General features: G+C 34.2%; 1 protein-coding gene across 8 annotated transcripts in view; it reads left to right on the top strand.

Moving 5' to 3' along the window:
• Positions 1-14,802, top strand: part of SSBP2 (single stranded DNA binding protein 2) — a 302,125-nt gene that overhangs the window by 90,986 nt on the left and 196,337 nt on the right. For 7 of the 8 annotated variants that reach the window (XM_060143228.1, XM_060143232.1, XM_060143226.1 and 4 more), the window contains 2 exons: positions 1,190-1,251; positions 12,511-12,595. In XM_060143228.1, coding sequence (XP_059999211.1) covers positions 1,190-1,251; positions 12,511-12,595 — 147 coding nt within the window. The remainder of the gene's footprint in view (positions 1-1,189; positions 1,252-12,510; positions 12,596-14,802) is intronic. The other variant, XM_060143230.1, reaches the window with a different exon arrangement.

Raw genomic sequence — 14,802 nt, 5'->3', positions numbered from 1 at the left:
TACATAAGAACTCTAAATATGTAATCAGTTTCAGTTATTTTAATTGCACTTAAGTTTTGCATCTCTTCCTTAGAGAGGTTTTGATTTTTTTTCTTTTTTTACATTTAGGGCCACTTCTTGAGTTTTCATTTTTAAATGTTTTTGGTTTTTATCCTTTTGGGATAACTTCTTCCATAGTAAGTGATAGAAAGGATTCCTTGAATTTTTTGAAATCTATAATTATAGTTGTTTACTTCCTAGTAGTGTTAAGGGCCTGTGGGCACATTTTATTGATTGGAGTATTGTTAAATATTTTTAATTATTTAAAAAGTACAGGATATACTTATACATAAGGATTGTTTGTTTTCAAAGCTGGATCACCTTAGCTAAAATTATAACTTACATTTACCTTTTCTCTTTATCCTCCTTCACTGTTTTGTTTTCCTCCACAGCATTTATCACCTTCTATTTCTAATGTAAATACAATTTCCTATTTTTGTTTGTTTGCTTGTTTATGATCTATCTTCCTTACTAAATTATTATCTCCCTGAATGCAAAGATTTTTATCCTTTCTGTTGACTGTGATCCAATGCTTAAAAAAGGCACTGTATAAGCACCCACACAGCTTTCCAGTTTTTAAATTTAATTTGTAAAAGCATTTAGTCAGAACTTGTAATTTTGAGAATATTGACCTTGTTTTAAATGTTTATTATAGTGAACTCCAACTCATCTGAAATATAAATAATTGGAAAGTTTTATGTCACCATCTTTTAAAAATTCTTATGAAAGTCATATGCCTTCTTACTCCCATCCCCTCAAATAAGGAACTTATTAAAATATTCAATCCTTAGAGTATAATTTAGAGTCTACATATTAAGCCCAGTCTCTTGCAAATTTCTGGGTTAGTGGTGATAACTGATTTTCATATTGGTGTTAATAATGGTGATTTTCATGTGCCTTAGGATCCTGAAATATCTTCTGAAATTATGGCACAATGGGAAGCAAATTCAGGAAAATAATGGTGGCATCTTCTCTCAAACTATCCAGTCAGCAAATCACAATATAAAATGAGTATTTTTAAAACTTGAGTAAAGAATAACATGAAAATATTATATATTATCATAATATTTTAAATGGAAAAATATTGCTTTATAATATGTGTGAGAAGTATTATTAGGAAAGTATTTAATGTCTCTTTTATTCATTTTAGATAAGATGGGAAAAAAACATCACATTGGGGGAACCACCAGGATTCTTACATTCTTGGTGGTGGTAAGTATCTTTAATTCCATTTTCACTAGATTGATGATGCATTTCAGTAGGCCTGCACTGTACCTGTTTATGATTTCATGCCTCTCACTTATACTTTATCATTTTCTACAATTATTTTCTGAAAGGTGGCACTTAGAAAAATAAAAAACAAATAAACTCAAAACCAGCATTAATGTTATTTAACTTAAAGATACTTCTATTAAATCAAGCTGGAATTGTGACCAGTGTGTGGAATCTCCAGCTATAAGTATGATATTGTATTAGTCAGCTCTGGCTACCATAATAAAATACCATAGACTGGGTGGCTTAAACCACAGAAATTTATTTTCACACAGTTCTGGAGGCTAGAAATCCAAGATCAAGCTGCTGAGCATGGTCTGTTTCTGGTGAGAACTCTCTTCTTGGCTTGTAGATGGCTGCCTTCTTACTGTGTCCTCACATGGCAGAGAGAGAGAGAGAGAGCGAGAGAGAGAAAGAGAGAGCGAGCACATAACAGAGAATGAGAGAGAAAGACCAAGCACGTGCTAGCTAACTAACTAGCTTTCTGGTGTCTCTTTTTATAAGGGCACTAATTGCCCATGAGGGCCCCACCCATGTGACCTCATCTAAACCCGAGGCTATTGAAGGTAGTGGTGGTGATGGTGGTAAATTTTTAGGAGAGAGAATAGTCCAGAATAGTTTGAAATAATTCTGTATAGAATCAGAGCTAGAACTGACTAGGAATGTACACAAAGATGGTCAGTCAGTATTAAAGGCCCAGTTGATATCAGAACTTATAAATTTTATTGTGGTACAAGTATGCCCGGGTATGTGACTTTTCTACAGCAGTAGTTGTTAGTCTAGGTATTCAAATGGACAAGCTAGGCTTTTCTTTTTCTTTTATTTTTAAAAAATTTCTTCAGTTAGGAGCATTTCCTGTTCAGTACTTTATACATTCATCTCTCAAATGAGAGATGAATCTTGAATAAGATTTGAATCTTATTCAAAAGAAAAAACAAAAGCTCTCTTCTAGTGCCGTGCACGTGGTTTCCTTGGTCCGTTACTTCATGCCATCATCTTTTTAATCTCTCTCCTGAAAACGTGCTTTACTAGAAGTTCCATGGTGAATAGAACCACACTTGGTCAGTTGTGGTTGTGGGTTTCCCTTGTTTGTCTCACATACGTATGGCAGGAACAGGTGCAGTCCTTTGGTTCAGAGTTGTTCCTTTATTTGGAACAACGGTTCACTGCAGTTAAGCAGTGTCATTGTGCTGTTTTCCTGGGGTTTAAGACTGACCTCTTGTAACATATAGTGGTATAAAAGTCAGTTTTTCATTTTACATAGTCTGTATTTATGATATCTAGATCTAGACTAGAAACGCTTAATTATTTGCTGAATGTATTTGAGTTTCCCACTTGTTGACACCCTTATATTTTGTATGTTTCCTATTAGGTCTGCAAAGTGACACAAGAAACCACTTTAGAAGTCTGTCCCTATTGGATTAGTGGGTTAACAAAATGAGGATTTAAAGTTTTTCATTATAGAATTAATTCTATTTCTTGCACCTATTTCTGTTTTACTCCCTTCCTCATGAATTTAACCTATCCTCGTACTGTAAATGGTTGATAAAAACTCACTGAATACTTTGGCTTTTTGCTTCCATCAGACTTTAGTTTTTTTGGTCTTTGCTATCAGAAGGTATAGCTCTTAAATCTACTATTGCCCTTCCTTTTTCTATGGCTGTTAGATTCAGGGGAGCTCTTCCTCTGTGGTTTTGGTATTTTAAGAAATTTTTACTTAGAGATATCAAAGAAATTGTGAATAATGAGCATAAATATTTTTAGACCATATTTATTTTAATTTAAATCTAGCACATGCAAAAGGTACATTATTTTCAGTGTTTTTAATGTTCTTCCCTAAAACTATCAGTACTAACGTACCTTTTGAGGTGCCTACTTTGTCGATATAAATCAGTGATTCTTAATAATTTTGAAGTCATGGGGTCCTCTGAGAACTGATGAAAAGCTGTGGATCCCCTCTTCCAGGAAACTGCCCAGATCCTAAGCTTTCCTGATCATTGTGTGTAGCCAGCCATGACTGTGAGCCTTAAATCCAGCAGAGGCCTGACTTTTTTTTTCAGCTGTTTCAGTGGTCCCTTTGATTTTTTTTTTAAATTAAGACTTTATTTATCTTTTAGAGTAGTTTTCAGTAGGTTCACAACAAAATTGAGGGCAAGGTAGAGATTTTCCTTATACCTCCTGCTTCCACACATATATAGCCTTCCCATTATCAACATTCCCCACCATAGTGGTACATTGTTGTAATTGATGAACCTACATTAACACACTAAATCACTCAAAGTCCATAATTTGCATTACAGTTCATTTTTGGTATACATTCTATGGGTTTGAACAAATGTATAATGACATGTATCCACAATTATAGTAATATACAGAGTATTTTCATTGTCCTAAAAGTCTACACTCTGCCTCTTCATCCCTCCCCACCCACCCTCCACACCTGGTACTCACTGATCCTTTTATTGTCTCCATAGTTTTGCCTTTTCCAGAATGTCATTTAGTTGAAATCATACAGTATGTGGCCTTTTCAGATTGGATTTTTTCACTAAGTTATATGCATTTAAAGTTTCTCCATGGCTTGATAGCTCTTTTCTTTTAGTGCTGAATAATATTCCATTGTCTGGATGTACCATGGTTTAATTATTCATTCACCTACTGAAGGACATCTTGGTTGCTTCCAAGCTTGGCAATTATGAAAAAAGCTGTTATAAACATCCACGTGTAGGTTTTTATGTAGTCATACATTTTTAGTTCCTTTGGGTATATATCAAAGAGTGTAATTGCTGGATCATATGCTAAGAATATGTTTAGTTTTGTAAGAAGCTGCCAAACTGTCTTCTAGACTGGTTGTACCATTTTTCATTCCCACCAGCAACAAATGAGAGTTTCTGTTGCTCCACATCCTGGCTAGCATTTGTTGCTATCAGTGTTCCAGATTTTGGCAATTCTAATAGGTGTGTAGTGGTATCTCATTGTATTAATTTGCATTTCCCTGATGACATATGACGTGGAGCATCTTTTCATATGCTTATTTGTCATCTGTGTATCTTTTTTGGTAAGGTATCTGTTAAGGTCTTTGGCCCATTTTTTAATTGAGTTTTTTTTTTCTTATTGTTGAGTTTTAAGAGTTCTTTATGTATTTTGAATAACAGTCTTTTATCAGATGTATGTTTTGCATATATTTTCTCCCAGTCTGTGGCTCGTCTTCTCATTATCTTGACATTGCCCTTTGCAGAACAGAAGTTTTAAATTTTAACAAAACCTAGTTTATCAATTATTTCTTTTATGTATTGTGCCTTTAATGTTATACCTAAAAAATCATTGTCATACTCAAGGTTATCTTGTAAGTTAACTTCTAGGAGTTTTATTGTTTTATACCTTACATCTAGGTCTGTGATCCATTTCGAGTTAATTTTTGTGAAGAATTTCTAGTGTCTACGTTCTTTTTTTTTTTTCGCATGGGGTGTTGCCTAGTTGTTGCAGTATCATTTGTTGAAATGACTATCTTTGCTCCATTGTATTGCCTTTGTTCCTTTGTCAGAGATCAGTTGACTATATTTATATGGGACTATTTGTGGGCTCTCTTTTCTGTCCCACTGATGTATTATCTATTCTTTTTTTTTTTTTTTTTTGCGGTACGTGGGCCTCTCACTGTTTTGGCCTCTCCCGCTGTGGAGCACAGGCTCCGGACCCGCAGGCTCAGTGGCCATGGCTCATGGGCCCAGCCACTCCGCGGCGTGTGGGATCTTCCCGAACTGGGGCACGAACCCGTGTCCCCTGCATCGGCAGGCGGACTCTCAACCACTGCATCACCGGGGAAACCCTCACTTCTGTCTTTTATAGAATATTTGCAAGTGGAGTTTTCCTGTTGTTTAAGCCTTTTCACCAAATATTTACTATGCAAAATTATGTTGCCTTCAAGGAACTAAGTAGTAGGAGAGATAAACAATTAATAGTATTATAACTGAGGTATGTACTGGTTATAATAGCAATACAGGAGGAATACTTACATCAGCTTGGGAGAGGTAGGAAATGCTACACAGGGAAAGTGAATCTGAGCTGATTTGAAAGTTGAGTGAGAAAAGGGTATTTAGGGCAAGGAATGGTTAGCATGAAATCTTATAAGTGATCCTCATGCATTCAAAGAAAGGCAGGTGTCTTGGATCAGTTGAATTGTAGATGCAGTACTATGAAGTGATAGAATATAAGGCTAGAAACAAAGGCAGGGGTCAGACTATGAAGTCTTGGAGTGCATCAAGGACTTTGGACTAGAACTCAAAAATTTTAAACAAGGTATATGACACGATTAGCTTTGTGCTTTTAGATACTTGACATTACCATAGACATGGATTGAAGAGGACTGAGAGCAGAGGCAGAGTCTAGTTTACAGGGCAGTTGCTATTGTCCAGTTGAAAGGTTATTAGGTGATGGACCCCAGAGAGTGAACACTGAGTGGAATAGATTGGAGGTGAATGAAGAAGTTGCCAAGTTTTAGATTTGGATGGTGGGATGAACACTGATGCCGTTGATTGAGTGAGTGAGTATAGAGAGAGCAACAGGCTTTGGAAAAAAGACCATGATTTAGCTCTGACAGATTAAATTTTGAGGTGCCTATGTCACATTCAGAGAGAGATGCCCTATATAGTCAGAGCTCTGGATCTGTAGGTCTGAGACAGGCCCATAATGGTTGGGAATTATCAGCATAGACTATACTGTAGTAAAGAGTGTTCATGGGTGAAACTGCCAGTGTAACAAGTAAGAGCAGGGCCTGGGGTTGGGACTCTGGGGAAAGTCAACCTTTAAGTGTAGGTGGATAAAGAGGAGCCTCAAAAGAAAATACTTAGAGAGGAAGGAGGGTAATCAGGAAAGAATAATGTATGGGAACCAGAAAAGGCATTCAAAGGAGAGATTAAATCTGCAGCAGGTAAAAGTAAACAAAAAGAACAAACAAAAAAACAACAACAAGTATTTTCCTGAATCGGGAAGTAAAGTGAACTTTGGTGGTCTTGGGGAGAACAGTTTCAGTGGAGTAGTGAAAGTGAAATTTAGAAGGCTGTTATATTTCATTTTTTCCAGATCCAGGTTTATGGAGAGTAGTTGAAGTATGTGGTGATGTGTGTAGTAGTTTCAGGATTAACAATGGAACAGGACCTAACATTTTTATTTTTAAAATTGAATAGATTTGAGCATGTATATAGATTGAGGTGAAAAGAGTAGGAGAGGTTGAAGATGCATGAAAGAGCAATAAACATGCACAAAAATGCAGAATAAACTACAGGAGAGATGAGGGGCAAAGGCCTTGGAGAGAGAGGAGGAGGGGAATTTCTCCTTTTAGTATGGGATAGAGGAAAGTGTGTGATTTTACTTTCTGCAACTGTTTTTCTTGTTTTTGATATGATTTCCCTTATCATTTCTTTTCTTCTTTCTCAGTTTGCACCGTGCCGCAGTGCTGTCATATTTCTTAGGCCTCCCTCTTGTGTTCATTGCATTTACCTTGATCAAATCCCTTTGAAAGCGTATTTCCTCTTAGTATGCTTTAATGAAAGTTCCCAACTCTCTTCCATGAATTTCAGAAATAAAAATGCCAAGAAACTTCTTTCCTCTGAAATGAATGTCCTTTTAGATTTGTGTAATTCAAAAATACATACTTTTTGAAACTTCCTATTTAAAGTTTTAATGGCAGAAACCGTGACTCAGTTTTATTTAATATTATATGTAAAATACCTTTTGAAGTAACTTTGGGCTCATGTATTTATATCCTGTAATTAAATATGTATAACATTGCAGAGAAAATAAACTAATAACTAAGATTATCACGAGAATCCAGTTTCTGTCACTTGGCAGTGGAAAGTCAAATCTTGCAGCACGCTAGCACTCTAATGATTTTAGAATCTAACGATGCCATCAGGTATAGCTAAGAATAACCAAATACTTATGTGAAAATAATAGCATTGGAATTAGTCAGCAGGCTTACTAGAATGGTATAATATTTGTAATTGGTAGACTAGTTCTTACCCATTAGTTCTTGCCTGTAATAGGCATTGCGTAGCTAATTATTTACTTGAATTAAGTTAAACTAAACATCAATATAAGACAATGTAGGCAACAACTAGGATAGAAGAAGAGTATAATCACAGTGATAAGGGAATAAATAGTATTAGCAAGAGAGAAAGCAAAGAACACAGGTGGTCAGGCTATAGGGGAGAAGCGAAATGTGTCTGGGAGAGTAGGAAAGGAATGTGGAATACAGAGGAAGATTTGGTGGGGAAAAGACATTGTAAAAAAAAACTGATGGAATCTTCCATTAAATGCAAAGGATTAGAGAGAAAATTGAGGCAAATTTTACTTAATAAGAAAACTTTCTTTCTGGCCATAATAACTCTATGAGACTTTTCTAGAATACTTTTAATACCTTCATACTTATTTTAAAAGTACTTTAGTGTAAATCATCTTTGTATCTGCACAAAAGTCTGTAAAATACATAACAGATATTTTCTCTTTACATAAAAAAACTAAGGAACAAAAGTATTTGCTCAAGATCAAACTCAGAATTAAAGTTTTCTGAATTGTAACCAGTACTCATCTCAGTAACAGATATTATTTCTTAAATAGGAAGCAGAATTTAGTGGCCCACTATTAACAAGACACTAATTACAGCCCCCTTTTGAGCATCATGAGTGGCTAATTCCAGACAGTAGATATAAATGACTCAGAAAAGTTGTCTTTTCTGAGTCCAGTCTGTCTTGAGGCATCCATGGATCACTGGCAGCTTGTGTAGGGTGAGGAGGTGGTTGCCATAGGTTACTCAGGAAATGAGTTGGAGTACAGGGGTAGAAGGTAGGATAACAAAGTGTTTGCTGTCTCATCCAGGACAGGTATCTAGCTACCACACTCTTGTAACAGCTGATGGTGTTCACAGTGCCAGAGCTGTATAGACCTGCCCATAATCAGAATATAAGGCATCTTTGAAATAAGAATTTTTAATACCACACTCACATTAGAGGCAAAACAATGTAAGATAAAAAGTTTGAGCCCAGCTCTGCCGTTTGTGTGGCACTTGTGTGGCCACTTGTGTGCCACTTAGGTAAATTATTTAACCTTTTGAAGTCTCAGTTCCCTTATCTATAAAATGGGACAATAATAGGAGGATTAAATGATGGAAAATGTTTAGTATATGATGCTTGAATTTAGCACATACTTATTAAATGTAAGCTATTTTGATGATACTTTAAAATATGAATTTGTTACTACTCCAGGATTATGTGAGAATTTTATGATAGTGGGGCAAAATTTAATGCTTACATTTTAGAAGGTATTAAGCAGTGCTAAGGAATGATACAAGTACAGGTATGTGGAAGTTCTAAGGTGATGAGCAGGTACATGTACATTTCAACACCCTCCAGAGCGTTACGAATGGATAGTTTTCTTCAATATAGGTTAAGAGTAGCTAACATTAATTGATAATGTATTTTTGGGACAGTCAACAAGAAGTAACTTCCTTAGTTATTTTAAGACTTGAACTTATAATAACATGACTTGCTCCTCAGAAAAAAATGTCTTCCCCAGGGTTTTTTTTGCTTCTTCTTTTAATTTTTATTTCCATAGAATTCTAGATCTTGCCAGTGGCATGAAGGTTATATAATTACGTTAGCATCCCATCTTCTGGGACACATCTGGCATGTTTACCCACCCTCGTAGACTTCTCTGACAACCATTTTGCTTTCTATGTTCCCTAGAGAAATTGAAAGCTAGCTAGTCACTTTGACTCACATCCTCAGGATAGAAGGAAAAAAGTATTTGGATGAGATCCTCAACCTGGGAATCCTGTGTTTTCTTTTAACTTAGGTGGGGAAATTTTTAATAATAAAAAATGATACAAGAACAAAGATTTCAGTACTGTGCAAGTTTTGCTTCTCTGTATTTAGTCTCTATCTTCTTCATTTCTAAAATAGAGATTTTTCACTTGTTTCTGCTTAGGAATAAAGAGACTGTAAATCTAAAGCATTATTCATGAATATCAATCTACCACAATTTCAAGGATAGTGTTTTGGTTTCAGGCTTTGGATTAGAGAAATTGAAAAGCTCCTGGGCCTCCAGCATGTCAGGTTGTAGAGAGAGGAAGTCTGTATTTGTTGATTACTATAACTTTATAGTATAGTTTGGAATTGGGAAGTCTCCAGCTTTATTATTCTTTCTCAAGATTGCTTCAGCTATTCAGGGTCTTTTGTGGTTCCATACAAATTTTAAGGTTATTTTTCCTGTGAAAAATGCCATTGGAATTTTGATAGGGATTGAATTGAATCTGTAGATTGCTTTGGGTTGTGTGGACATTTTAACAATATTAATTCTTCCAATCCGTGGCATGGAAAATCTTTCTGTTTTTTTTAATTTCTTCTTCAATTTCTTTCATCAATATCTTATAGTTTTCAATGTATCGCTCTTTCACCTCCATGGCTAAATATATTCCTAGGTTTTTTTTTCTTTTGGATGTATTTGTAAATGGGATTGTTTCTTAATTTCTATATCTAATAGTTCATTGTTAGTGTAGATTCACAAAAACAAACATCACAAATTACAACAGACTTTTGTATATTGATTTTTTTATCCTGCAACTTTACTGAATTCATTTATTAGTTCTAACAGTTTTTTGTGGAATCTTTAATAATTAGAGTCTTCTTTCTTTTTTCTTATAATAATTAGAGTCTTCTTTCTTTTTTCTTAGTCTATTAGCTAATGGTTTGTCAAGTTTGTTGATCTTTTCAAAGAACCAACTTTTGGTTTAATAATTTTCTTTTTTTTAATTCTTTATTTCATTTATCTCTGCTTGAATCTTTATTATCTCCTTCTGCTAGCTTCTTTCCTTCTGATTTCTTCTTTGACCCATTGGGAGTGTGTTGTTTAATTTCCACAAATTTGTGAATTTTTGTGTTTTCCTTCTGTTATTGATTTCTAACTTTATCCCATTGTGGTCAGAGAACATACATTGTATGATATCTATCTTTTAAAGTCTATTGAGACTTAATTTGTGCCCTAACATGTGATCTATCCTGGAAAATGTCCCATGTGAACTTTAGAAGAACATGTATGCTTTTTGTTGGTTAGAGTGTTCGGTGTATGTCTATTAGATGTAGTTGGTTTATTATGCCATTTAAGCCCTTTATTTCCTTGCTTGTGTTCTGTCTGCTTGTTCTGTCCATTATTGAGAGTAGAGTATTGATGTCTCTATTATTGTAGAACCGTGTATTTCTCCCTTGAATAAATGAGTTTAAAAGGATATATTTCTTTACCTTTATTCAAGGAAAAAAATGTATAGGTAACGTAGGATTGTTAGAAATACGATATATAAAGTTATCTGCTTTAGTAATTTGGTTTATTATCCTTAATCTGGCTCTTGCAAATTTTTGACCTTCTATTAAATCCATAAAGAGAAACATTGTCATAATATTGCATATAATATTCTGTGGTTAAACTAAATACAATTTAAAGACAACCATTATAAAGTTTTGGTTTTAAGAGCTTTTAAGTTCCTTAAGAACATGAAAATGAGAATAATTGTAATATACTGTAATTCATAACACACCTGATCCAGGTGGAAAACTTTAAGCTGTATCCTTGTCTGTGTATAATTCTTATACTTTTTATCCCAAAAGGGATAGAGGGAGGTCAGGTACAACTTTTAACTGCTTTCACTCTCCTAAAGGAATTGAAGTTTATTTAAATTAATTTGGTCTTTATTGTTTGCTTTGTATTTCTTGCTTATTGTAGAAATTTAAAAGGAAATAAATGCCAGTACTTAATCTTTCATATTTTTCACCTCTAAGGGTAATCTTATTTTACTGAATTAATTGTGTTATAAGGCATATAGAATGTTTTATCCTAACTGAGGAGAGAGACCCAGGTTAAACGAGACTTCAGGGGTCAAAACAAAGAGACCAGTTTGATTTACCAAGTTTTATTGTACCATTGTTAACTGTGCCCTCAGCCCAATGACCTGCCTTAACAATATGTATGCATTTTAAGCTTTTGTGCAAGCTAATTATAGTGTTGATGATATTATTAATAATATGCTTACTATAAGACCCTGTGTTTATTTTGTATAATTTAATTTTCTCAGCAACCCCATTGTATAGAGGAGGAAATTCCTATCTGTTTAAACAAATTGAGCTAGTAGTGGGAGGGAGTCTCAGGAGGGAGGGGATTATGAGGATATATGTATACATATAGCTGATTCACTTTGTTGTACAGCAGAAACTAACACAACATTGTGAAGCAATTATACTCCAATAAAGATTAAAAAAAAAAGAGCTAGTAAACGGCAGGGCCAGCTTTTGTCTCAAATATGTCCTATTCCAAAACTTGTGCTGTTAACCACTCAGCTTAGCCTACTTTCCAGTTCTATAGAGTGGGAAATGTATAATAAAAAATACTTGTTGATCAGTAAAATTACCTTTGTTTATTGCCAGTACTTTCAGCCATTTGCTTTGCTGATTTTTAATCCCTTGCTCACGTTTGTTGTTAATTTTATAAATGGGAGGATGACTGGGGCCATATGTTTTGTAAGCAGTATAATTATTTTTTCTCAACCAGTTCCGTCTTGCTTTTTCCCATTGTTCTTGAGTAGGAAGAAAAAAAGAAAGTTAGTGTGAATTTTTTAATTTTCAAAATTACTAACCTGTCTTTGTAATTATAAGGGAAAACCAGAGGATATTTTAAGAAAATATATTTATTTGACAGGTGTGACTTAAGGGTCAGGGTAGGGTATCGGTCTGGGGATTGGACAACAAAATTATCTTGAAAAAATTAATTCCACTTTTATAAATAAAGTTACTTTAATTCCTTAATGCTTAAATTGGTATTTTTTAAAACCTTTTCATTCTTCATAGGGAAGTTGTGAAAAGTATTATAATTATTTCAATCATGTGTTTAAGTCATGTAAATAGACAGTTAAGAATGACAGTCTAAATTTTTTTAAATTAAATTTTCATTTTGGAAAAATCTTAGCATTTCTGAACAATGGCTGGGTTATACCCTATTATTACATGACGAGCCTTGTCTGTATTTAAATCTTTCAAATAAATACTTGTCCTGAAGAAGAAAACACATTTTGTGTAAAGAACATTTGTCTTCTAATTTTTGGAATTGTGATCTCTCATTTGACATTATATGATTTTCTTAATGTTACCATAATTACTTTTTTAGTGTATTTTGGGATCTCTACTGTGCAGCTCCAGAAAGACGGGAAACATGTGAACATTCAAGTGAAGCAAAAGCCTTCCATGATTACGTAAGTTACTATATAATTTTACTAAGTTATATTGTCAGTTTTCTTCTTAACCACTGTTCTTGAAAAATGCATTGGACCATCCATTTTTTTCCTTTGGTACTTAAGAAATTATTCTTTTTGTCTTGGGAAGTAGGCTCATCACTTTAAAAGTGAAATACAAATGGGTTTGTGAGTCTTGTTGAAGAAACTTAGGATAAGAGAGTAGTCCTAACTCCAGGATGTTAAAGGTGTTTCTTATCTTTAAGTGTGCCTGATTTGTGAAGTTGCAGATTTATAAAAATTAAGTAGTAATTATTCCACAAAATTCATCATAAGAATTCTATAAGTGAAAAGTTCCTCTTCTGCATATAGCATTTTAAAAATATATAGAAATATTACATTATTCTCTTTTGCAACTTTTAGTTACACATCATAAGGCTAAATATCCCCTTCACTGAATTCAGTTCCATAAATAAATTTATTGTAAATTAAAGGAAATACAAGATAAGAGAGCAAAAGAGTCTGGGCAAAAATGAAAATGTGAATTTTTTTTTTTTTAATTCTTAAGGAAGAGCAGTGGCCTATCCTTGGCTAGGTGATGTATATTGAGTGTTTTCTTAGAAGAACTGTAAATGTGATTTTAGAGAGTTGATGGCATCAGGAAATAGAATTGTAAAAAAAAAAAACAAAAAGTGGTGGGGGAGTAGGTTTTCTTTAGGGAAAAATAGCATTTAAGAATGAGGAGATTGTGTTTTGAAGGGGCTGGGAAAACACTGTTTGCAGAACTGACCATAAAAGACATGCAGATTGAGTTTGGGATGGAGGAAAGCCAGTTTCCTTGGTGTGGAGGAAGTGGAATTGGGCCTGGAGCCTGAGGAAATATCGATTTTAAGTACCTTAAACTTTACCAGAAGGATACATGTTTAGTTGGTAGAAGGGAGGCATCATTCTGTGTAAACAGCCTTTAAAACCAGAACCGGGGCTCAAAAGGGAAAAAGAACTTGTTCTTCCAAAGGAAATACCCCAGCCTTAGTCTGAAGAGTGGAACTAGCCAGAAGAATTATAACCCCAAACACAGCATAAGGAAGAGTATGCAGACTTAAGAGAAGTGAAAATCTTGGGCATCTTGTAATACTGTGTAATACTTTAAACGTATACTAAACTGTATAATACTTTAAACGTATACCAAACTGATTAAAGTGAGATGGCTTGTGATTACTTCATCTGATATTGATTGTACTTATAAAGCTTGCTTTGTGCTAAACACTAGCTCTTGGGGACAAGGTGAGTGAAAGAGATGCTGCTGCATATAAAGAAGAAGTACAAAAAGGCAGATAAGGCAGGGCCCAGGACACAGCATTTATTTGAACAATCTCCTTCTCCTTTTTCACCTTTGGGTAATGGCTGTAAAGTAAAGCAGAGATCCAACCACGAAGAGTGTAAGGATTCTGGCTAGAGTGAGATACTCATCTCATCCGTCTCTTACATCAAGAAAGACGTGCCTAGGTTTGGCCTGCCAGTAATGGGAAAAGTTTTTTAAATAACCACTGATTTTGACAACTAGATGGCATTAGATAGTATCAGTGTTCTGCTGTAAAGGACGTACAATGTTTGTGGATCTACATCTTAAGAAATTAATTACATAAGTACTTTTTCAAAATTCCATTGTATAGAAAGATGCAGCCTTCTGTTCACCATGGAGATCTTATAGGGAACACTGAACTAATTTAGTATCTCCTTCTTAGAAGCATAGATAAATCATCATTGTTGTTGTCATAGCCGTCATCATCATCGTAATCGTAATCATTTTGCATCCATAAGGTGCTTTCAGTATTTCAGAGAGTACTCACTTTAGAAACCCACTTAAATATTTCAAGGTTTTTGAAAATGAGCATTGACCAGAGGTAGGAGTGAAATTAGATTTTATAGGAAGAATAACCCCTTACCATGTAATTTGGTCCTAAGAAAATGTAGTTTAGAAAAAAGTCAGTATTTGGATTTTACAATTTGTTATGAATTAGTACATGTTTTATCAGATATTTCATAATTTTATCTTAAACATTAGTTTTAAGAGATTTGATTTCTTAGGTGGCATTTTTATTATACCTTTAAGTCAATTTATTTTTAATGGTAATACATCTCTAAATTTTTTCAAATGGAAAAAATTGAAAAAATAGAGTTTGACTTATAGAATCTTGTATTGCAGTTGGATTTTTAGAAATGCATTT

Source organism: Lagenorhynchus albirostris, chromosome 3 (genome assembly GCF_949774975.1).
Source record: "Lagenorhynchus albirostris chromosome 3, mLagAlb1.1, whole genome shotgun sequence".
In the NCBI taxonomy this organism is placed as follows: Eukaryota; Metazoa; Chordata; class Mammalia; order Artiodactyla; family Delphinidae; genus Lagenorhynchus; species Lagenorhynchus albirostris.
Note: the sequence above shows the minus strand (reverse complement) of the source record. Positions and strands in the feature narration are given on the sequence as shown.